The 26694-nt window shown below is 40.6% G+C and overlaps 1 protein-coding gene across 1 annotated transcript in view; it reads right to left on the minus strand.

Moving 5' to 3' along the window:
• The window catches only part of LOC136874579 (membrane-bound alkaline phosphatase-like), a 49438-nt gene extending 23192 nt beyond the window's left edge, over positions 1-26246 (minus strand). Inside the window, exons 1-5 of the mRNA XM_068227860.1 lie at positions 26168-26246; positions 21263-21334; positions 17747-17967; positions 10015-10188; positions 7822-8013 (exon numbers count right to left, since the gene is read on the minus strand). Of these exons, the coding sequence (XP_068083961.1) occupies positions 7822-8013; positions 10015-10188; positions 17747-17967; positions 21263-21334; positions 26168-26246 (738 nt within the window). The remainder of the gene's footprint in view (positions 1-7821; positions 8014-10014; positions 10189-17746; positions 17968-21262; positions 21335-26167) is intronic.
• Between the last annotated feature and the right edge of the window lie 448 nt (positions 26247-26694).

The following is a 26694-nucleotide window of genomic DNA, read 5'->3' on the forward strand; positions in this document are numbered from 1 at the left end:
ACATTGTATAGCGGCCTCTAGGGTACTTATCAGAAGTATCCAGAAAGGCAGGTTTTCGGTCGCCCTGATACAAGAACCCTGGTTTAGACAGGGGCATATCGTGGGACTAAAATGTGCAGGCTTCACTCTATTCAGTGGAGTAGCAGAGGAAAAGCCTCGAGCATGTATACTAGTTAAGGATCATAACGCTTGGGCTGTACCAGCCTTCATTACTAGAGACCTTGTAGCAGTTCTAGTGAGATATGAAGAGGGTGGACAGCCAAGAGATCTGGTTGTCTGTTCTGCATATTTCCAAGTAGACTCTGAATCTCCACCCCCGCCGGAGGAGTTCAAGAGACTGGTGATATATTGTAAGAAACAAGGACTAAACCTCATAGTAGGATGTGACGCCAATGCTCATCACAGCATTTGGGGAAATAAACACACAAACCAAAGGGGAGAGCATTTCATAGAATTTCTATGTACAACTGATCTTGAGATCATGAACATAGGTGATACCCCTACCTTCATCAACAACAGGAGTGAGGGGATCATAGATCTTACCCTGGGTTCCGTGGGAATGATACAGGAATTTAAAGACTGGGAAGTCTCTTTGGAGCCTTCCGTGTCAGACCATAGACTCATTGTGTTTCATATAGAGGGCTCCTTCGAGATCCCACTTTATGGAAACCCCAGACGAACCAATTGGACGTCCTTCAGGGAGGACGTGAGGAGGGGACTGGAAGGAGGACCCTCAAATATAATTAAGAACAAAGAGGAGCTGGAGTTCAGTGTGAGCTTTCTCACACAGACACTGGTTACCTCTTATGAATTAAACTGCCCAGTCGTTAAGGCAAAAAGAGTAACAGGAAGCTTCAAGTGGAATAGTTATCTTGAACATCTGAGGAGAAACACACGAAGGCTCTGGAATAAATACAGGGAACTTCAGGATCAAGAAAGCCTAGATTCTTATAAAGAATCACAAAGAAGATACAAGTCAGAAGTCAAAAAGGCCTCTAGGGAATCTTGGAGACAGTTTTGTGACTCCATTGAAAGTCAACATGAAACGGCAAGGCTTCATAAAATTCTAGCCTGGGATGGAAGGGAAAGGCTGGGCTCACTGGAGTCACCTTCGGGTGGATATACATCCACAGAGAGGGAGACTCTGAACTTACTGCTTGATGCCCACTTTCCAGGTTCAGCAGTCACTAATAGTGTAGTAGAATCGAGCGGATCCTTCAGACACGATCGAAGTGGCTGGAAGGAAGCCGCGGAGATTGTTATCCCAAGAAGGATGAAGTGGGCATTAGAATCTAATGCCCCCTCGAAAAGCCCAGGAATGGATGGGATCTTCCCGGCGCTTCTTCAGGAAGCGGGTGGGGTCCTTATACCATACCTGGTCAGAATTTTTAGAGCCTGTCTCACTGTGGGGTACGTGTACTCCTTGTGGCGTCAGGCGAAGGTAGTGTATATACCCAAACCCGGAAGGTCCTCATATACTAGACCTAAGGATTATAGACCCATTAGTCTAACGTACTTTCTTCTTAAGACCTTGGAAAGACTGGTGGATAGACATATCAGGGAGAAAGTATTAAGAGACTGTCCCCTGCATCCTCATCAACATGCATATCAACCAGTGAAGTCGGTTGAGACGGCACTACACCAGCTAGTTTCTAGGCTGGAGAGTGCCTTGGATCAGCAACAACTTGCTATGGTTGTATTCCTAGATATAGAAGGGGCCTTTAACTACACATAGAACTTAGTCTAGAGAGAAGAGGAGTGAGCAGGATGCTCATAAAATGGATCATGTTCTCACTGCAGGGCCGTCAAGTTCTGTTTACCCTCAACGCAGTTATGTTGAGAGCTAATATAGACAGGGGGTGTCCATAGGGAGGAGCATTATCACCAACATTATGGTGTCTGGTAGTGGATGAACAACTTACCAGGTTAAATGTTAGAGGAATTTACGCCCAAGGCTATGGAGATGACATTAGCCTGATGGCGGTGGGAAATTTCTCCAGTACGGTTTCAGAGGTCGTACAGAGCTCCCTACGTAGGGTGGAAAGATGGTGTCACGACACGGACTTGTCGGTTAATCCCGACAAGACGGGGCTCGTGGTATTTACCAGGAGGAGGAGGAGGCTAGACGGACTGTCAGAGCCTTTCCTATTTGGGAAAAATTTGGTTAAGACAACCTCAGTTAAGTACCTAGGGGTAATCCTTGAGGCAAGACTGAGTTGGAAGAAACATATAGACCATAAGGCGGATAAGGCTCGCAAGATTATGTGGGCCTGTCGGAGGGCCGTCGGAAAGACTTGGGGCCTAGGACCTAAGGTGGTCCAGTGGCTCTATGTTTCTATTGTACGGCCCTCGATCACCTACGCATCCTTAGTCTGGTGGCCAGGTTCGGAGAGTAAAACTGTGACCACCAAGTTAAACAGTGTCCAAAGGCTTGAGTGTCTAGGAATAACAGGGGCACTGGATACTACACCATTATGTCCAATGGAGGCCACCCTAGGTATTCCCCCCTTACATTTATATGTTAAGGTAATAGCGGGAATGAGTGCCTACCCCCCTCTGGTCACTCGGAGGATGGTCCTTCAAGAATGCGAATAGAGGTCATGCCTCCATTCTTACAAGGCTTCACCAGACCTGCCATACGACAATGATGATCGGGGACCTGATGAAGCCTAGTTTTAATTTGAATTATAAGTTCACAGTGGTGATACCCACAAGGGAGGAGTGGGCCGCGGATGCTGGGGCCCGTCTTAGGTCTGGGGGCTGTACATGGTACACATATGGCTCGCGAACAGAGACGGGTACAGGCGCCGGGTTCTGGGGGCCTAAGACAAGGCTCTCCCTTCCTATGGGTAAATACGCTACTGTTTTCCAGGCCGAAGTATACGCAATACTGGCCTGTGCTGTATATATATGGAACATGCCTGGACACAGAAGATGCATCACCATTTGCAGCGATAGCCAGGCAGCGTTAAAAGCACTATGTTCAGTTAAAACAACATCAAAAATGGTATGGGAATGCCAAAGGATGTTAGATCAGCTGTGTGAACTTAGCTCAGTTACACTATTATGGGTCCCTGGGCACACCGGTATCAGTGGAAATGAAGAAACTGACAAACTAGCGAAACAAGGCTCAAAAGGTCCTTTCATCGGACCAGAGCGCTTCCTGGGAGTGTCACTCCGAAGCGTGAAACTGGTAATATGCCAGTGGACAAACCAGTCTCACTTAAACATTTGGAAGAGGTTAACTATAGCAAGGCAGGCACGTGAACTTATCAAAGGGCCTAGCCAAAGTTATGAAAAGGTCCTGATAAATTTGAATAGGACCAGTTGGATTGTTGACAGGCCACAATACCTTACAAAGACACCTACACATCATGAAAATCAGTCAGGATCCGATGTGTAGAAGATGCGTTACGGAGGAGGAGACCTCCGCGCATGTGTTATGTCAGTGCGAGGCTCTTGTAAGCACTAGACATCGATACCTTGGCTCACATTTCGTGAGCCTGGAAGACATCAGGAATGCCAACATCCGGACACTGGTATCCTTTATAGGAGCACTAAGGCTGGACTAGGCAAACCCGTTTAAGGGACACAAAGGAAATTCACAGACCTACGTGTGGAGCCTTGCGAAGGCAGGGTTCACCCATTCTTTATCTATCTATCTACTAAGCGAGAAAAAGTATTGTTTAAGATATTCCTACCCCGGGTACTGGAGGGGTGAGGGTTATAAATCCTAAAATATTACAAGAAAATAATTGTAGGGGAAACTTGAAATATTAACAAAGGTTAACATTCTGGAAGTTTTACGTGGAAATTTGTAGAGCTTTCTGAAAGTTTCTAAGACATTTCCCTACCACCCGCAGCGGAAGAGATGAGGGGTGAAAACCTAAAAACATTATGAAAGTTTTCTGGCCAGCCACTCTGCTGCCCTCACAATAAACACATAGTTGTGAAAATCTTACTTCCTCTGCCATCTATCGCTCGCCATGGAATTATGTCAAACACATCTTTGACAGGTCGTGAAGGAGATTTATGCTTGTTGCGGAAATTTAGTGGCAATTTCTCTAAAAGAAAATGGATGTGTCTCTGAAGAACTCATGACTTCTAGGAACGTGGGTAATTATATCTAATATCTATACATACCTCATTTACCTTCATTATGCAACAAGAATAATCACGGTTTTGCATTATATTAGAAGGAAAAGTAGACCAAAGAGAACTGTCAAAGCCTTAAATGCTGGTCGGACTCAATTTTGAATCACAATGTCTCTGTAATGATGAGGACTTGTTTAGACAAGATTACACAGCGAAACTAAAGTATTGGCTGCTAAATTTAGCGAGAAAAGAGATCGCTGATACAAAAAATGACAACTACGCCATGTACAAGCATGCCAGAAAATATTGATTGACAGCAGTGTAAGCTTGTAGGTTTATGAGGCTTTTCATATCTTAATTGTACGTATGGGATCTCCAGTTTTACATGATTTCCGTAACAAACGGACGTCTATTTTTTGTTCCAAAAATCATACGTGCATGTTTGAGAAACACTCGCCAAACATACTTCAAAGAAAACATAGCCGACGACACTAAGGAATAATATATCTGAGTACTACAAAAATCGTTTCATGTTAATCAGTCTATTTTAAATTAAAATTGTGTGATAAGTTGTAAATTGAAGACATTATATGTATGTAGGTCAATGTATGTATGCATGTATGTATATATGTATGTATGTGGATATACTTTTTCTCACAACTTCTCCTAAACCTTCAACAAAACTTAGGACAATCATTAGTTACTAAGCGAGAAAAAGTATTGTTTAAGATATTCCTACCCCGGCTGCTGGAGGGGTGAGGGTTATGAATCCTAAAATATTATAGGAAAATAATTGTAGGGGAAACTTGAAATATTAACAAAGGTTAACATTCTGGAACTTTTACTTGGAAATTTGTAGAGCTTCCTAAAAGTTTCTAGGACATTTCCCTACCACCCACAGCAGAAGGGGTGAGGGCTGAGAACTTTAAAACATTATAAAAGTTTTTGCGCCAGCCACTCTGCTGCCCTCACAATAAATACACAGTTGAGAAAATCTTACTTCCTCTGCCATCCATCGCTTGCCATGGAACTATGTCAAACACATCGTTGACTGGTCGTGAAAGAGATTTATGGTTATTGCGTAAATTTAGTGGCAAATTCTCTAAAATAAAATGGATGGGTCTCTGAAGAAATCATGATTTCTACGACCGTGGGTAATTATATATAAATATCTATACATACTTCATTTACCTTCATTATGCAACAAGAATTATTATGGTTTTGCATTATATTAGAAGGAAAAGTAGAACGAAGGGAACTGTCAAAGACGAGTGCCAATCAGTTGATTACACTGGTAAAGAAACCAAATTCGGCCCGCACAGACCACATTGGGTTTAGCCTGCCAAGACTACTGGCGCTAGGGCTGACGGCCTGTACATTGTCATCGTAACGATATTGTCAGTTTCATTGCTTGACCGACTTCGTTGTCTCTCATATCAGACAGCTTCTAAGTTGTACTCTGGAAGTTGGGTCCACCCCGTTCCAGTTCTGGCAATGGTGGCACCCGTGGAATCTGAGTAAAAGGTATATACCCCTCTCCTAACACCGTGGGGCTGGTTGATTATGGCAGGAAAACATTCTCAAATTATTCTTCAAACAATTTCTCTCTTAAGCAGATTGTGAAATATTTTAATCACACAAATAAATACTGAGCTTGAATTCGAGTGAGATTGGGTTAGAACTCCCTTGTCAGTAACCCAGAAGTTGGTCTTCCGTGGGTTTTCATTTTCACACCATGATAATTGGTATTAACTTTGTGAGGTTTGGGACATCACTGCATGTTTTCAATTATTGAACTATATAATTAATTGATAAGATGTATATATTTTATCACTGATAGTTCATATATATATATATATATATATATATATATATATAGGGTTTTTATCATCCATTTCAATCATCATTTCATTTCTTTGTATCGCGGCTATAACGTATTCTGAACGAACAAATTATTGGGTAAAGTATTTCAACATCATTCATATTTATAACTTGCAGTAAATTTTCCAATAGCCGTTGTGAGGTGACCAGAGTCAGCAGGCTAATTTCAGCCCATTTCCTGGAAAAGTACGTCATCTAGGTTAAGAGAGACCTCACTCTCTCTACCTCATGAAGAGACAGTTGATACATTATAAACGCCCACTTTTCGAACTTCGCTACCTGACGCTTTATTTCAGCGGGAAAGTTCAGTCTGTGTGAATGAACGTAATGAAGCAACGTGATGGATTCACAGCAATACATAGGAGAAGGGATGAGACCTCGAATCTTACTGGACAATGTGATATGGCTGATGGAAGGAGACTTCTGAACGGATATACTTCAAAGACAAGAGCTGGGGAGGGCAGTCTTATTTTTACTCGTAAGCAGATTGTCACTCGCATTCGGACATTCTTATTCTCACTCCTGGAAGACACTCTTACTACGACTCTACGTCTGCATATCGGAGAAGATTTTAATTTAGTTCACTTCGCATCTGAGTATATTCTACTCAAAAGTTACTCTCATTGGGACTTGTTATCTCAATGACGAGAGGTAGTCAACGGGAGACCGGTTTTGACAAGTATAGGGGAGGAGAGCTTTTATTATGAGTATAGCTACGCTACTGTTCCGTAATACGGAAGAATACAAGTGTATTCTCTCCATTAACATAACCCATGGTGGTTTTGCACTTAAAATTTGGACCCATTACGACTTTATGTAAGGAGTAAAGTAGGAAGTGTTAAAGGCAAGAAAAGCGTAAGTAGGACTGGAATCCAACAACAGATGAGGCAGCCGGTAAGAGAGATCCACCCATCATCAGCTTCAAGACAACAGACTCTACATATGGTGAGCTTATGGCATAAGATTCTGCAAGTCTTCGCGCAACAGTTCATTTTCTTAGAGTTAAATTCATTCAATTTTTCTTTTGCTTCCGTAAGCTCAGATTTCGTTAACACGCCGTTACGTCACGTTTTTCATCCTAATAAATAGCTGTTTTAATTTGTATGTTCTGAAATTATTATTAATGATCCTTAAATTCCAAGTTAGTGTACTTAATGATTTGTGTTTCGTCACCTCACCCGTGGGAGTATTTTGAGTCTCATTACGTATTATTATTATTATTATTATTATTATTATTATTATTATTATTATTATTATTATTATTATTATTATTATTATTATTATTATTATTATTAATTATCAACTTTCGTTTTCAAGCCATAGGCTTGAAGGCTGGCGCCCATGGGATATTGTTTATGGAGAAACAATGAGATATCATTTATTTATTTTAATATTAAAATGACCCGCCACATTATATTTTGTCGAACATCTGTGGGCCGAGTGGATACGTCACAACTTGACAAACTTATACCCGTAAGAAGTGTTTTGGCAGAAAGTGCTAGAGGGAGGAGCATTGCACTGTGATGCCACGTTCCTGCATTATTTTTCTCCTTCCTTTCACTTCCGGCTCACTTATTCGTTCGTTCAGACAGCTGTGTTCTGTTGTACGTAACTCAGAAGTGAGAGGTTTGGCAACTCCAAGCAACACAAGCTGGTCAGCAGGTGCATCTCCATGGCAACCGCAGTGGATGCGGCCTAGCTTCCATGTCAACCATACCCTCTACTCTCTTCTCCCCAACCAGGCAGGGAGTAAACGGACCTCCCTCTAAGAACTGTCAGAATGTATCTTTCAATATTTTGACTACAGGACTATAGGAGTCAATAAATGAGGAGCTGTCCACGCACCTGGAGCTTCTTGCCCGTGCTACCGAACACCAGTTGCTCAGCGATGTCGTCACACTGCGAGGTATCTAGGCCAGCAGAAGCGATGTCAGCGTCACTTTCCCAGTTACGATCTGCGCTGCTAGCGTATGCTCCAGCTGGGGATGCGTGCGTCACGCGTGTGGTAGTAACGATACCTGTTGACTTGCCACTATCCTGCGTTTTATAAAACATACAATGAATTATTATCCAAAACCTTCTTCTGACTGGTATGGCGAAATGGACTGTGTGTTTGGGAGGTAAGTGCAAATATACATTCTGTTGATTATTTGTAGGGCCCTTAATATATATCACGTCAAAAATAAATAATACAATAATAATAAAAAATAAAAAATAAATATAAAAATTATGTTTGTAGTTTAGGTAGTATTTAATGGTCAACGACCTATGGCTTTGTTGGCGTACATAACAATATTGTCCAGTGTGAAAACGTTCGCTTCTTGTACGTCTTCACTAATCTTGCGCATTCCGCAAGCCGTACCCTATTGTTACATCCTGCATATTATACGGTTTGTGTTAGACTAACAAATCACTGATGACGAACGTTCAAGCAACAGGTTAATTGATTCAACCTTCTAAGTGATTCTTCATTGCATTCTCACGACAGTAGTATCAGGAGGGTCTGAGTGAATTCCCGTACTGGTCGGGTAAATTAGCCGCATCCGTCAGTTCCTGTGACTCGGGGAATATGTTTTTGTATAATATTTAAAGTATGATATTGTTACGTGCCAGCCCTGTGGTAGCTCCTTTTAGTATTTCTCGGAAGGGACTGTTGAGTCAGCCTGGAGGCCATGGCTGCCCTTTCCGTTAATTGCTCTCGTCCGCTGGCTTACCTGTGAGTTTCTTGGAGATGCAGCGAGAATATTCCATCTCTGATCACATCGCGAATATTCTGGTGTACATCGCCCGAGCTATAAAAATGGAGGATAGCCGCGGTCAGCCAGTTGGTGTTGTATTGTAGGTAAGTGTTGGACCCGTGGTGGAGTCAGTATGAAACTCAGTGTGTTGGGGTTCGGTGGCTGGGCTGGGCTGAAGGCGACACAGGTATTGACTGTCGCTAGAGTCCCACGGAGGTCTGAACGAGGAGCTCCGTGCGTGTGTCGGAGTGTCCAGTGAGTAGCCGGACTGTAGATTGACGGCACAGAAGACTTTGTACTGCCTTAGAGTACTTTGTGTGGGTGTACGACTGTGGACTGAGAATATTCGTAGAGTCGGTGACCGGAGCGGATATTGTGAGTGTTATTCGATCAGCGTTTTGTGAGTACTGTCCTGCTGGTTAGCACTGTTCAGCAGTTGATGTTTAGTTGTTCACTGCATGTGACTGTGTGCATTACTAGACTGTCTCTGGAGTCGAACCAAGGAACCGTTTTCGTGTGTTGTGTAGCTAACAGCACTATGTTTACACCCAGCGGTCTGCACACAGCTGCTGTATGAGGTGACTAGACTTGAAGATGTGAAAGTAAGGAATATAGCCGTCCCCAGGTAATAACAACTTGTTGGGAGTTCCTGATGTCTCTAAAGAAGAAAGACTCGTAAATGGATGGTATGGTCTTTCGGGGATGAATCGAATTGTGTGCGCATGTGTGTGTATATTTATTGGGTCATCCTGGAATAAATTAGAGTTTTAATCGTAACACTATAAAATTACCGCATCGTTTCAAATCAAAGTTATTTTTTACGTATCCCAGTACATATTTCATAAATGCTTTGAGATAATATTGCTGGTTATATGGTCAAATAAGACCGGAAAGCGACTTATTTAGGAACAGTTAGATGTATCCACATGATTACATTGCTTTTTTGTGTTAAAACCTGCTAAAACAATCATCAAATTTCTTGTATTCGGGGGATAGTGGGTTGGATCCCACTGTCGACAGCCCTAAAAAGGTTTCTCAGGCAATGCTCGAGCTGTATCTTAATTAAGACCACGGCCGCTACCTTCTCATTCCTAGACCTTTTCCTATTCCATTATCAACATAAAACCTGTCTTTGTCGGAGTGACAATAGACAAATTGTAAAAAGCAAGCTACATTTGTTAGATAGACACAATCTGTGTGAAAACGAAGGAAAGAATTAACACACATTATACATTTTCATAGCTTCTCGTTTGTAAAGGAAAGAATTTAAGTCACTGTGAAGTGAAGACTTGGTACTCACCTGAGCCCACTTCAACAGCGAAGACACTTGGTTGGATTGATTTTTCATGTCTTCGCAGCTTCCTCGGTCCACGGCAGCCGTAACTCCGATAGTCCCCATGTTACCCTTCACTCCACAGAGGTACGCTGTCGCCGTGCACGCTGAGTCAGCAACTTGCGAATTGACACAGTAGGTCTGCAATAAACAACATGTAATTCTTTGCCTACTTATTGATACCTACTTGTGATATACAACATAAAAAGTTCAGTTTTCTGCATTCATATTCCATTTAAAACATTAAAAAGTATTCTATATTCTACGATTGCTATTTTCTTTCCAACTAGCAAAGCAAAGTCACCTCCGTACAGGCCATGAAGGTCCTTGGAGGAGTGGAAGGTAAAGGCTTCCACCATTGTTAACCTCGGCACGTGATGGGGTAGAGTGTTTAGCTCTACGCCCGGCCGCCTTTGCTCCCAAGAATTAACCTGGTATTCATTTTGGTGTAGGCTGAGTGAATCCCAGGGCCATATTGTACCGGTTACGACCTGTACATAAGTATTTTTTTGAGCATAAGTTGCGTTTATTTACCACGCGTAATGTTCCGAGCGCGCCTGGTTTGTTTACCAGCAGCGAGGACCAGCTAGCGAGTGTATGACGACTGTGAGCTGTGACGTAGCCACAGGGACTAGCTAGACCGCCCGCTCGACTCAACGCGTGTTACCAGTCTTGACTGGTATTTTCTGGATTCCACGTCACTTGTTCTAGAGAGTTCGATGGAGAAAATTTTGAAATTTCTATAATAATGATGCTAGCGAATCAAGCGATATGTCATCTTGTTTGGGATCACCTAAACGTCCCAATGCTCGAGTTTCAAGCAAATCCATCGAGGGATTCGGGAGATATTCAATCAAACCGTATTATGACCTAGACATCCCGGATTGAATAAAAGGAGGACCTACTGTAGCCTATTCACACAGTCTCAGCTGAGTAGTCAGCGGGGACACTCTTGCTGCTACTATCATCGTGGAACTCTGTCATTATACAAGTGTGGGAAGACGATTCTTACAAGTACTATAAAGTGGACTCATAAGACTTCGAGTGTTGTAGAAAATTTTCTAAGTCTTCGTAATTGAACTTAGAATATTTACAGGTGTTCGTGAAATGGACTTGTATTATTTACATGGGTTCGAGACCAGAATTCTTCTAAGTGTTCATTGGATGGACTTGTATTATTTTCATGTGTTCATTGAATGGACTTGTATTATTTACGTGCCTTCGAGACTGAAACGTTTCTAAGAGTTCACTAAATGGACTTGTATTATTTACGCGTCTTCGAAGCTGGAATTTTTCTAAGTGTTCACTGAATGGACTTGTACTATTTTCATGTGTTCGAGACCAGAACTTTTCTACGTGATCATTGAATGGACTTGTATTATTTACGAGTACTCGAGATTGGAATTTTTCTAAGTGTTCGTGAAATGGACTTGTATTATTTACGTGGAATATTTGGGACTGTTGAAGAACTCATCCTTCTAATAGACAGTGATTGATTAACATTGCTAGTGATGAACTTTAACTTTCCAATGGCTTCAAACGAAGTTAGGATTTCACTTACATTTACTCAAAAACTTGTACATTTGCCAGTGTTGGTTTAAAAGACTTATAAATTTCGTCAGTGAATTTATTTATGTGGAAGGACTTGTGTTTTCGTCAGTGGTCATTCAAAGACTTTATGAATTTCACCAGTGATTAACTTTAAATATATTCAAACTTCCAAGTGAATGGACTTGTGTTTTCATTCGAGTTTAGGCAAAGACTTGCAGCTTCGCCAGTAATGAACTTTGAGTTTAACTATAATTTCACAAGAAAGGACTTGTATTTTTCGTTGCCAAAAGTTATTCAGGGACGAGGATTTTCCTAGTGATGAACTCTAAATTATTAATACCACTCATATCGTTTTAGGAGTGTTGGAAGTCTTGATGTACAATTATCAAGAACACTGCTCATAATTTGATCATCCAAGGTTTTCATGGACTCAGTGCTACTAGTGACCTTGGGAACATCAATCCTCTCAGTCTCATTGGGCTGAGGTTGTTCATGACTATCTACAACATCGCCTGGATCACCGGGGTTCAACCCGGGCCTCAGAGTTCGAGACATCTCTACTTGCCGTCAATCCAGACAGTCCAGCTGCCTCTGTCTGGAGTATCTGGAGTCCATGGAATCCCTGGAGTCTTCTGGAACGTGCTTCAACCAGCTTGGCTTGGTGAGCTGGAGAACCTGAGCCATACTATTGGAATACGAGGAAGACAATCCATTTCTACTTAGAGGTGATGTGCAAATTCATGACTTATTTGAATAAACTCTTGTGCAATCAGAGTCAAAGTTTTTCTGTAGATAGGACCCTACCTCCTGTACCGAGCCCTAGCTACAATTAATCCAGTTTTTCACCCTGAGAACTATAGTCATGCTACTTTAAAATTTAATCTGAGAGTCGGGCTCTTTTACTGGTACAATACGCACCTCCGGAAGTGGAAATCTCGTTTCTTAAATTATACGACTTCCTGGCGGGGATTCAAACCTACGTCCTTCCGGGCGAAGCGAGCACCCCTTTACCGCCTCGGCCAGGCAGCCCCTTCTTTCCCACTACCTAAACTAGAAGATTAAAGAGTAATTTCAACCTTATTGTGTAATGTCAAATACAGGATATGAAAGTGATACAGTCCACACAATAACTACGTTATTCTACCTACTTGCTAATTCAAAAGCTGTCATATTATTTATTGAAGTAGAAAGTTATATCTACTATTGAATCTTTCATTACAAATTTCAAGTACAAATATGTGAAAAATTGTATCAATTTTTAAATTAAACTATTTCACCATCAAAGTTGTTTATATCGCCGTTTGCATCATATTTTTCATCTAGTTTGTCTTCAGTTAGCAATTTTGGATTCTACAAATATAGATTAAACGAGAGTTTGGCCACAGTTCGTGGTAACTACCTCTTCGCACCAAATCGGGATACACTAGTCGGGTGGAAACATACAGATGGGAATGGGGAACATAAGGTGCTGTTGAATATTTTAATAATGCCGAGTAGGTTTACCAGGTGTACGATACAAGGCGAGAAATCTGTGCTATGAGATCTTTGTGCTACGTTATGTTTATTCTCTGAGAATATTGTTACGTGCTATCCCCGTGGTAGCCCCTTTCGGTACTTCAAGGAAGGGGCGAGTGACTCAAACGACCTGGGGCCGGCCTTTCTAGGAGATTCAACAGTAATTTTCTGGCCCTGGTGGCATCGCGAATTTTCAGGCTTAAATGACACGAGTTATAAAAATAGAGGCTAGCCGCGGAGAGTCAGTCAGTGTTGGACTTAGAGTCAGTGTGACACTCAGTGAGTTGGGGTTCGGTGGCTGGGCTGAGGGCGACAGAGTTGTTGGCGGTCTCTAGTGTCACACCGAGGTCTGAAAGAGGAGCTGCTGTTATGATGTAGTAGAGTCCATTGAGTAAGTGTAGATGACAGAACTGAAGTCTGTACTGTGTGTTGGTGCATTTCTGTGGACTGAGGATCGCCGTGAGCCACCGAGGAAACCCGCTATCGTGAGTGCGAGGATAAATGGACCTGTGTTAATGTTCGCTGTTGTGAGTATCGTCCTGCTGTTGAATACTGTCGAGCTGTTTAGTTGTTCACTGCATGTGACTGTGTGAATTACCGGACTGTCTGTGGAATCGAACCAACGAACAGTCATCGTGTATTGTGTAGCCAGTTGCACTGTGTTCAAATCCAGCGTTCTGCTCACAGCCGCTGTAGGAGGTGGCTGAACATGGAGAGACTAGTGAAAGTAGGATTATAGCTGTCTCCAGATAATTACATTTCATCCTCATCACGACGCGCAGGTCGCCTACGGGAGTCAATTGTAAAAGACCTGCATCTGACGAGCCGTACTTGTCATCGGACACTCCCGGCACTAGAAGCCATTCGCCATTTCATTTTTACAACCGGTCGGGGCTCCAGGGTGTGTGTACAGAAGAGAGATTTGTAAGTAGGCAGTAAATTCTAAGTGTGGCCATTGTCAGCTTGTTAGAATTGTGTGTGTTTATATATGTGTGTGTGCATTTATGAGGTCATATTGAAATAAATTAGAGTAATGAAAGTGATGGAGTTTTATTCGTAACAATACATTAACATTTATGGTGAAATCTCAAGGTAGTCCCTATGTTGTAACAATACGTAACTAACGACGGGGTAACATGGGATACCAGTCGCCACGTCATGTCAGTGTTATGACATATCACGTTTCATAGAGTTGGCGATGTCCTCTTATGTTCTTTCAGTTTGGGGATGAACTCAAAATCCCACGGAGACAAGTCCGGTAAGCATGGTGGGTGTTCCAGGACTTTTCACTCTGCTCTTGCCTCGTCACATCCATTCTGCACGGAGCCTAACTCACTGCTGTAGTCCCATTGTCCTGTGCGTTGTACCTGTCCAACACACTGCCATCTCGTGATGTGCTCATGTACTACGAACGTCATTCCTCAAAGACTGGAGGAAGAAAACTACGTGAAATTATGAGAAATCGATCCTTTCAGTCGTGGTGCCAGCTACCACATAAAAGAAAGGGAGTAGTGATATATTGAGACTATCCGAAAGTAAACTCAGGGATGACTCAGGAATCACCTCAGTCCTCTTCTGAATACATAAACGCAGTGAAAATATCATGCAGCCTCACCGCAGTCTAGTCGGTACCCAGTAGGTTATTCAACACAACCCGTTGTCGCTAAAATTGCTGCAACGAGATATAAACTCTTGGACAGGTGCTGCGATTCTGCCGGAGCTCTCAGCTAATGTGCAACCATCGCCACCACCGTGCAAGATCGTTGATTGCTCAAGACTTGAGACAGCGTGGATAGGAGGTGCACTAGGAGTTTCACTGGATCTCTACCGATAACTCTAACGGGCAGGCTGACATCATAGCCATCAATAGAAAGGATATTAAAGCAGTAATTTTAGATCTCACCATTCGCTTTGAAAGAGACCTAAATCAGGCTCGGGATGTAGACCTATGAAAGCAAGCTATTCTTATTCCGTGCTTCCCTTACCTGTCATCTAAATATAAATTACCTATCGATCGGTGGATTGTCAGAGGCCTGCTATTCGGAGCAGGGGGCATCTTCCCTAGTCAGACATAGACATTTCTACAAAATTTCTAAATTCCATTCTGCGAGTTAGAACATAATTCATACAGACACTGACGGAGAGTCTGCAAATCATTCATTTCCATCTATACCTGAAAACATGGTAAACAATCCTCCCCACTAACCATGGAGAGAAGAAATTATCCGATTAAATTTCCACTTGTTTAAATTTTTAAACTCCATTGAAATTGTAACTGTACTCCGGATTCGAATGAGTAGTAGGGAAACAGGGTTCTCACAGCCCTCCAATCAGAGGCCGCGAAGCGGCTTTCGTGACTTCTGAGTCAGCAGCGTGTGAAATTTGAATTCCACGTGCTCTTGTTTGTAAAAAGTCATGTGCTTTTTTGACAGCTGTCAGCTGCTATCTTTAAACAAGAGAGCATCGTGCTGGCATCCTGATGGGTCAAAAACCTCATAGCTGCCACCTTATGCATGTGGTGGCGGGCAATTTGAAATTCAACGTGCTTTTTTCTGACAGCTGTCATCTTGTAACCACGAGGGACATGGACTTCAAACATGGTTAACTTCAATGCTGCTATGTTAACAGACCTAAAACTTGACTGCTACTACCTTATGCATGTGGTCTGGCGGGCAATTTAAAAAGAAAACTACATGGTTTTTAACATCTGTCAAGATAACAGCCACCATCTTTAACCAAATGCACTTGTTTTGAACATGACTTACTTGAGTGCTGCTATGTTGACAGAGCTAAACCTTATTGCTACTAACTTACGGCGCGAAATTTAAATTGATCTTGATGGGACTTAGCCACGTCGCGGGGCTCTAACGCTGCTCTTCTCTACCTGAATCTTAGTTATAAAACAAGCTTCACTTGTCGACATACTACTATCTTAGAGCAAACTTCTGTTTTACTTACCATCTTATAGCGAGCTGCCTGTCGAGGCTTAGCCGCATTCCTCTACCTAACAGCGAGACGTTTATCAATTGCCTAGTGCGAAAAATCAAAAAACTGCAGAAACACATATTGCGATAACCGAGTAGTCAACTCGCTCGGTAAAAGCAAATATACAGAATATGAATAAAGCTAACGTACATCTTCTATCATTTGCATAGTGCGAAAATAAGGAACCGCGGAAACACATATTGCGCTAACCGCATAGCCAACTCGCTCGGTAAACGCAATAAGGTAGGCTACATCTTCCATAATTTTGCCTAGTGAGAAAATCAGAAACGCGGAAACACATATTGTTCTAACCACGCATCCAACTCGCTCGGTTAACACAAATTTACAATACATGAATACAGCTATGGTACATCTTCTATCATTTGCCTAGTGCGAAAATCAGAAACCGCGGAAACACGTATTGCGCTAACTGCGCAGCAAACTCACTCGGTAAACGCAAATTTACAGAATATGAATACAGCTAAGGTATATCTTTCATCATTTGTCTAGTGCGAAAATCAGAAAGCGCGGAAACACGTATTGCGCTAACTGCGCAGCAAAGTCGCTCGGTAAATGCAGATTCACAAAATATGAATACAGCAATGATACAGCTTCTATTATTTGCCTAGTGGGAAAGTGAGAAACCACAGAAACACATAGAGCCATCTAGCAACAATAATTGCTACCACATATTTCCAAAACATGTAGCTATAATGAAGCCCATCAAAACTGCGGGCGGGAATTTTAAATTAATCTAAATCTGGAGCACGTAGAAATTACGTTCTTGGATAATTTGAAAGGAATGTAAGCTCGTAGAATCTACGGCTAAGCACCTAATAGTCTTAACAAAAAATTACATATCAGTTAAATGGTTGAAAATATTACAGATTCCCTATTAAATTATATTTTCTTTCTTGGCCTGTATCGCTATCGCCCGAAGTAGTCACTACGTATGACATCCAGTTTTACGGCTGAATGGCCTCCGGACTCAAAATCTATGTGGTGAGGCGTATTCATTATTACGCATTCCTTCGGTTGTTGGTAGTGTGGTATGTTATTATTAAGAGGTGAGTGCTGAAATCAACACGGACATCCAGTCGTATGTATCGAACTGCTGGTCACTATGCTGTCTTTTGAAGCAGGTTGCCAGAGAGCTACCTCGCGATATAAAGTTCAGGATTTAGACTTACAGTAGTGTTGGTAGTGAATAATACTCAACCCAGACCCACAAGCAAATATGACAAGGAGTAAAAGTTGGCATCGTGATCATAGGTACAGAATGTACAGATTTAAGTGGAGTTCAAAATTCTGGGACATGATAAACGCTTTAAAAATGTACGCATGCCAGAAGGCGTTAGGAATGATATCTTGTGGTAAATCTATACTTACGGATATTGTTGACACTTTCCGAAGGAACTACGCCAGATTGAATGATGAAAGTTTGGATGCGGAGATTAAATGAAGCAAGATATAGGCCTAATACCGCTGAAAACGAAGAGCTAGAAATATTAATATTGGACTGATTAGAACGGGATAACTGCCTAGGAAATTTTCGGGCGCATTAAAAGCCGGCATGCAAGAGCTCACTGAAATCAGTTATCGATTCATTGCAAATAAACGAGGACTTTAGTGAACTAAAATACAATACCTTGGATAATCCCGTGTACGGGAAGTTCTCAAAGAAGAGGTTACTCTCCTCTCCCGTTCTGCCCTCCATTTGTCCCTGATACGTCCTGGCCGCAGCTAAGGTTGGTATCGACATGCCGTCTCCTAGGAACATGATCACATTGCGCGCTTTATTGGTGTTTGGAACTTCTTTCAAGCGGTTAATGAGGTTTTCTTGGGCTCCTTTCCACCAGAAGACAGCACCTGTTAAAATAAATGCATATCAAAATACAACACAAGTCAGTTTCGGAAAATACGTTTTATGTGTGTTACCAAACTCAAAGAATTAAGTCACTTATCCCAGGAAATAACATAATGGATAAATATTGATTTCGAGTCAAGATTTTTGTTTTTAAAGCAACAAAATGGTTTTTCGCCAAATGCTTCCAAAGCATTAGGAGTTTTATGAAACATTATTTTTAATAATGGCTTGGGTTTGATATTGTTTAATTTAATAAAATGAATGAGTTATCTTCTCTGTATTGTGGGTGAAAACAGCTCGTATTTTAATGACCAGGAATTCTTTTCTTATGTTATATCCTGGGCCGATGACCTTAGATATTAGGCCCCTTAAACAACAAGCATCATCATTATGCCGTAAACAAAGTGCTGTAAGTCATATTGGTGTACTGGTAGGTAATCAGGTTCATCAGTGGTCATTACCGAAGGCAGCTGGGTAAATTCACAACCATTAATTCATTTACAAGATAATAATGTCCTCGTACGCAATAACAACATAAAACACTACACGGACGATAAAGTGACTTATCTAAATGCAGGAACTTATATTAACGACATTCAGAAACAAACAAGGTAACTCAGTTTGGCTGGATGTTATCGGGGACTGTTTTGTACTGTTGAATTATCTCCAAGTAAAATTTGGCTATTTGTTCAATATCAAAAAGAAATCTCTTTTCTCGTTAGTGTGAAAAGATGGAGACCACTCAGTTTAGTAGGTTACAGAAAAAAATGAAAAGTCTGGTTTTTCAACAGTGAGAGATTAATATCCTGGAAATTATAAATCAAAGAGGAGGTTTCCCAGATTTATTAATCAGAAACAAAGAAACTTAAAAACAGAATCTTGCCACAGCCAAATATCCAAGTCACTGAACAGTGGTAGCGGGCAGAGGTTATATAATGATCCGCTTTCTGAAGACAGTAACACGGGATCCGTCATCATTCGCAGGACGATTGCGTATCTTCAAAAATTTCGGAAGTAGTGTCATGAATGACAAAGACCGTAATTACTCCGCATAACAATAACGCAGATTTTTTTAACGCAATTGATATAATGGTACTGGGGAACAAACTTGACCAGGGCATCTCATTCTAAGTTCAAATAAAAGAGACACAAACTTCACTCTATCAATAAGCGTTGAATTACCTAAATTAATATTATAGATTTGCACGAATTTGAACGCATTTCTTTTCAGTATCGACTTAATTATTTAAGACATAAAATATGTCTTATGTTTGCAGGTCGTTTAAAGATTTGCGTCACGAAATGTGTGACGCGATGTTACCTAGCTACCGAGCAGGCTGTGATGTGAAGTAGTGACTGATGGCCATGACTGAAAGACATACAAAGGACTACTTCATCAAAGAGGCCATATATCATAGTCTAGAGTGGTAGTTTCATAAGTCCTGGGTTAGTTTCTCCATTGCGACGCGCTGAATACTGCACTTGTTGACTCAAGATTCCATGCACATGTCTCTGGAGAAGGATTCATTACATACACATAAATTAATCATTATCAATTTGATAATAATAATATAATATTATTTGTTTTACGTCCCACTAACTACTTTTTTACGGTCTTCGGAGACGCCGAGGTACCGGAATTTAGTCCCGCAGGAGTTCTTTTACGTGCCAGTAAATCTGCCGACACGAGGCATTATCAACTTGAGTTTGATTTACTGAAACCCTTATTTACGATAATTTCATTTCCCTGAAGGTTTAATTTGACACCACTTTCCTTTTTCGTCACAAAGACACGAAGGCAATGACTTGACCGTAGCATTAATTAATGTACAGTCCCAGCATTTTACTGATTTGAAAATGGAAAACCATTGGAACCCATTTTCAGAGGAGCCGACAGTGGGGTGAGAAACCACTATCTCCCTATTGCAAACCACGTAGACAACTTGTTTGCTTAAATACAAATTTAAGTAACACTTTACAAAATACGGAAAGAAAAACACTACTGTTAGTAACAGAATGTCTAGTTTCGTTCTAAAACAATATTCTCAGATTTCAACTTTCAAACAGATTTTCGGCTTGTTCATAATCTCGTAAGTAGTTAGAAATGTAAGCAACGTTCCAACTTTTGTACATATATATAGGCTATACCTTGGGCGCCCATATGAGAGTTTCTAGACGGGGGCCCAGACCTGGGGGTACGTAGTAATTTTAGTATTTTGGAAGATAAATGGCGATTTATGTTCTGCGGTAGAATAACCCACGGTATCCCCTGCCTGTTAGTGGGGGTCGGTACTACCGCTTTTACGCAATACTGACATTTAAGTCATTTTCTTGAAAGGAAAACACGTGACTACACTAGATTTTTGCCTTTCCCTGAGAGCTAGAGGGGGCCATGGCCCCACCTTGCCCCCGGGTATCGGCGACCTTGAGCTATACGCACGATAAGAGAGTTGTTTGATAGAATCTGACGGCGTTCTTGTAAACGAAACTAGTCATTATGTTATTAATAATAATGAATGTTCAAGTATGTCATTGTGTTTCCTAATTTACTATTTTATGTTCGACAGACTCATAGGCAATGTCATGTTAATATTGTGATCGCAGCCAAAGGACCTCGACATTAAAATGGAAGAACGTCAGTAACGTGATAATTCATTTAAAAATCAACTTACATCGTCTGGGTTTCGAACCGAGACTACATTGGTAAGAAGCCACTCGGCTTTCAAACTCATCAGAATAAATTAGCCCCCCTACGTTTGGTAACTATATTGAAAAAAGTTACGCAATGATCGAGAAATTAAGCACTGTTCTTTATCTGTCTTAAGACGTTTATCTACAAAATATTAGGCCTGCAATAATAATGTTATTTCTCCTTCAATTTGCTTTACGTCGCACCGACACAGATAGGGGTTATGGTGACGGTGAGATAGAAAAGTACTATGAGTGGGAAAGTATCGGCCGTGGCATTAATTAAGGAACAGCCATAGCATAAACCTGGTGTGAAAAGGCGGAACCACGGAAAACAATCTTTACGGCTGTCGACAGTGGGGTTCGAACACACTAACTTCCGATTTGGCTTTACTAAACAGTAATTATATTTGCGGTTTTTGGTGATGCCGAGGTCTCGGAATATTTCTCGCAGGACCTATTTTACGTGCCGATAGTAACACTGACATGAGGCTGACGTATTTCAGCCCTTTCAGACACCACCGGACAGACCTGGGCTCTACCATCTGAGCTACACGGTCCGACAATCAAAATTTGGGATGAAAAACATAAAATGCAATTTATACTTACCTTCCTCATCAATGTTATGCCGTAAATTCTTCCTGGTTCTCTGAATTACTACAGGATGGAACAAGTCTTCATCTGCAACCAGAAATAAAGAGCAATTGTTAGAGCCAAATAAATTATGTATCACATGCTCTTCATTTATTGTAAGTAATTAATGTCATACGATGGTATTTTAATAACATTGTGCGTGTGAATCGATGCAAAGAACACTACAGTGCAGAATGAGCATTTCCGACAGTTGTTGGTGTTGATTCATTCTTCATTTATTTTTCTGGATGTTTGTAAACTCCGACCTCTGGAAAGGCAAAGGATGAGAGCCGCGAAGCTAGTGGCCATTTCTTTAATTAAAATATAGTCCCACTATTTGACAACTGTAAAAATTGGAAACAAACGTAAACAACAGTATTTGGAGTTTTTTATTATGGATTTTAAGCCTAAAATCTTCCCAGGGACTGACTGGATAACGAATGGCTCTATTCCATTAGCTCATACTTCAGTCACTTTTATGTGAGCAAAATCACGGTCAGGGTACAGATAGATTGAAACACCTGCATTGAAAAAACCCGTTACCTTGTTACCGATCTTTTGCACTCCATGATAACGCTGATGTACGTATTATAACTCTGCATATTATACCCTCCCTCAGAGGAGATCCATCTCGGTACAGGCCATGGAGGTGCTCAGACTAGTGGAATGAAAATGCTTCCGCCAACCACAACCTCAGTACCAAGTGTGGCGTATTAGTCAGCTAGCTCAGCCGACTTTATTATCATGAATTAACCTGGCACTCATTTTAATGTTAGGTTCAGTGAACCTCAGGACATACATGTCTCCCCATAAACAACTGGATATGCTGTACATGGATTAATTTTACTGACTGTAATGTCAATCAGCCACAAGTCTGCTGCAGATATAGCAAGATCTTTCAGAACTCTACAGTAGCCACTTCTTCACAAAGCTCGATAGCTGCAGTCGCTTAAGTGCGGCCGGTATCCAGTATTCGGGAGATAGTAGGTTCGAATCCCACTGTCGGCAGCCCTGAAAATGGTTTTCCGTGATTTTCCATTTTCACACCAGGCTGTACCTTAATTAAGGCCACGGCCGCTTCCTTCCCACTCCTAGCCCTTTCCTGTCCCATCGTCGCAATAAGACCTGTCTGTGTCGGTGCGACGTAAAGCGACTAGCAAAAAAAAAAGTAGCCACTTCCGTGTCTACCTCTGAATTATTAGAACACAGGTCTTCGTCTATAGGACCTCTCATATAAACTAAGTCCAAACGCACTGTGTTTTTTTACTCTGCGCTTCGGCAGATGCCTCATTCGAACTTACGTCGTACGCGGCCGGGTGTATACAATGTTATACGAAATCTTACCTTATAAAAGGTGCCGGAAAGTACGCCCTTCCTGTTTTATACACGGATTGTATCTGATAACCACCTCCTAGCTGATGCGAGTGAGTTCTGCCACTGTAACTTTTCTGATTTCATTCCTATGCTTTCTTTCATTTCCTCCAATGTGTGAGGATTTGTTCTCGGGTTCACTAGGCTAATTGGTGACCGCCCAATGACAGTTGAAATCGTGTACGTATGTATTGCGCGACACGTAAACACATAAGACCATCATCTAAGTTATTTGTATTATTTGTCTGAAAAGATTATGTATTTCGTAGACTATTTAGGCTGCAATGAAGGACAAACTTCCACCCGAAATTATCTAAAACTTTAATTACTTTAAAATGAATTAAACACATAACATTAATTCTAAATGTACAAATCGTTCGTAAAGTATCAGTGTCACAATAATTTACTTAACACATTAACAAGTAATATACGTCCCAAAAGAATGTTTTCAAAAAATTACCAGGGCAAAACAAGGGTTAATTTCATATCAAGATACGTTATTTGACTTATTATAATCTATTAGCTGGACTAATTTTACAAAAATGTAACGTCCCAGAATTAATGCAAGAAATGTAAAAACTTACTTGGTGTTTTTAGATTAGATACAATGAAACTATATGCCTCAATACTATAGATCTTTAAGCCTATACAGCAATTACAAACACTAGAGTATATAAGTGTAAACTTTATCTCAGTTTTATAATTAATGTGAGCAAGTGTAAAGCCCACTTGATGTTCAATAACCTAGACATAACAAAGTTATATACCTCACACAATGGTATTTTTAAGCCAATAGATGAATCCACTAATATCTCAACAACAAATTATCTTTCAATGTCTGATTCAATTGGACTATTAATGAAGGTATAATCTCTCATATGTGATGTTTTTTTAATTATATAAACCTTTTTGTGTGTCAGCTGAGGATGATCCCCTAGGGATCGAAAGCGGTACTGACAGAATTTACTACTTTAGTAAATAAATTAATGCATTGATAAGGTGAAGACTTCTCAATTACTTTTATATTTGACTTATTTACAGTGAAAGCTGAGGAGCAGCACATTTCCTCTAGCAGACACTCGTACTTGTGCAAATTTTGCGAGTGACATATTCGGTGACCGCTCAAAATTCGCAGCAGTGCCATCTAGCTTTTCCTCTGTTAAAACTCTTCGTAAGCGCTCATGTCTTTTATTGAGCACTGAGCCAATTTGGAATTTATTTACAATTAAGTTACGTGAACCTGTGCTCGTGAAGGTGGTACTAACCAGGAAATTGCTGAACAAATGCATCGCGCACACCTCGAAACGACTGGTACTTAAAATAACTTTTACTTTCGAAAATACTGTCATCCACTGAAAACTGTCTCACCGTGTCAACATCTGAGATTCAGACTAATGCTGGCAATGTCGAACATGTTCGAGCCCCTTGCGGGCCTCCAATACTGCGGCTTACGAATATGAGAGTACGCCGCTTTGACGTTCTTAGTTTGTATGAAAGACCCTGTATTTCTCTTAACCCGATCTAAGCTCGCTTCACATAATCACTTGAACGCAAACCGGCCCTTAGCAACAGTTTCATGGGAAGCATTCATTCCCTAACATTGATTTCATCTCGAACACTTTCTAGCCACTATTCTAAGGATACTTAATAGCAAGCATTATGACTATATTCATATTCGTTACCTTCAACCAAAACATGAAATATCCCGAGTCCTTTGGAATTGACGACAAAAGTAGCACTCAGTTACCAAAATGACGTCCAAGTACAAGATGCGTAACTTTTCCACATCAGTGGTAAAATAGCAAGCATCTAGCTATTCGCATATTGTCCCGATAAAGAGCATATATCAATTATGATTACAACACACATGTTTGGACAGTAATAGTTTAGAACGCAAACTAATTTCTCTAGTAGGGAGTGTCGCCCAGACCAAGCTTCCATAATGTAGCAAGAGTAACATTGCTTCCAGGGGTTCTATTAGGGTGAGCCCCTAACGTTTATGCAAACATCATAACAGAACTGTTGTCCGGGAAAGGGTATGCTTCTTATTTCCTTCAGTAAGTTAGTATTCTAAGCTATAAATGCTTAAATAGCTGATCAGTAGTTATAACAGATAATGGATTATACATAATGGACACATACAGACTGTTTGCCTTTCAGACTTCAGTCTGCAAGCCCTTTTGAATTATATACCCTTCTCCAACCAGCACTGTGGCATAATTTAATTCCACACGTCATATGTTGTTTCTATAGAATAGATTCGAACTGTGGCTCTCAAAACCAACCTATCTTAAGAAATGAGGTGTGAAAAGGTGGATAATTTCCCTGAGCACTGAAAACTTGTATTTTCACTTTATAAATATTGGTGATTTATTAAAAAACGCCTATAATTTTTGCCTCTAATAAGAGTGTCATGCTTCCCAGGCCATATTTATTTATTTATTTATTTATTTATTTATTTATTTATTTATTTATTTATTTATTTATTTATTTATGTCTTTATTTATTTATTTACATTAGCTGGGGCGAAGTTAGGGCTCTTGGCACCCTCTCACTCTTAACCACATAATTAATTTACAGATAATGCATATATAAAAGAAATGTACTATTCTATCATAAAATAAAGATAAGCTAACAATTACAGATTTGGACAATAGATAATGAAGGAAGAAATTCGGAGCTTAAAGATAATAAGAAAGAGACAAGGTCATAATGAAAAGTAAGATACAAACTGAAAAAATAAGCAATGCATAAAGAGAACACAATAAGTACTAAATTAAGTGGAAATAAAAGTATGGCCATAAAAGCGATCTATGTATAAGAGTAAGAAGCTAAATATTATGTACATTACACTATAAAAATCACAATCACACAACCTATCACACGTCATCATACACACGAAACAATCACACGAGACAATCAGCGGTATTCAACAGGTAATCTCTACACGCAGTCTTAAATTTCGACATTGAGTTCGAGTTTCTGACAGAAGCTGGGAGTGAATTCCAAAGTCGTGACCCAGCCACAACGAAGGATCTGTTATATATTGAAGAGTTGTTGACGGGAATAGCGAGGGAAGTGCCAGATCTAGTGTTACAATTATGGAATGAGGATAATAAATGGAATTTTGAAGAGATGTACTTGGGTAGATTTTCCTTCTGAGTTCAATATATCAACGTAAGTACGTGGAATTTCCGTCGCTTCTAGGGTTTCAGCCAGGAAAGAAATGTGTAGCTAGGGGTTATGTGAGGATCGTAACTCAAGTTAAAACAAGTCGAAGATCAAAGTTCAATGCTCGTTGAAGGTTCATAGTTTGTTCACGGGTCGCATCAACGAAGACAATGTCGCAGCAGTCAAGTATTGATAGTATCAAAATTTGGAGTAGTTTTATATCTACGTCTTGTGGCAAAATGTCCTTATGTCGTTTCAGAGGGTGTAGCGTCGTGTACATCATTCTACATGTATTTCTTACGTGTGCAGACCAGTCAAGAGTTTCAGTCAGGGTCATACCTAGGTTCTTCACTTCCTTAGTGAACGCGATTACGGTGGCATTCAATGTCACCGGAGGAATAGCATAATTTTTATACATGGTGTTTAATAATTTTTGAGAATATATAGTGACTGTTTGAGTTTTTTAGTGTTGAGGAGGAGAGAGTTTTCACTGGCGTACACAGTGAGTTGTTGAAGGTCGAAGTTAATATCTCTTATTGCATTCGATATATTATTTATATTAACGTGGCAGTAAATTTGGAGGCCATCGGCAAAGAGGTGATATCTATAATACTTTATTTTAGGGGAAATGTCATTAATATGGAGGACAAACAAAAGGGGTCCAAGAACAGAACCTTGGGGATTCCTGCCTTCCGGAGACGCCACTGACAAGCAGTATCTCTTACTATAACACTCTGCACACGATCTGTAAGATATACGGTGAAATGTTTTAAAGCAACATTACCGAAAAATGATTTGAGCTTCATCAGCAATGTCTGGTTGCTTCTCGTGTCAAAAGCACTGCTAAAGGCAAGGAGTGTGAGTAT

The sequence above is a fragment of the Anabrus simplex genome, chromosome 5 (assembly GCF_040414725.1).
Source record: "Anabrus simplex isolate iqAnaSimp1 chromosome 5, ASM4041472v1, whole genome shotgun sequence".
In the NCBI taxonomy this organism is placed as follows: domain Eukaryota; kingdom Metazoa; phylum Arthropoda; class Insecta; order Orthoptera; family Tettigoniidae; genus Anabrus; species Anabrus simplex.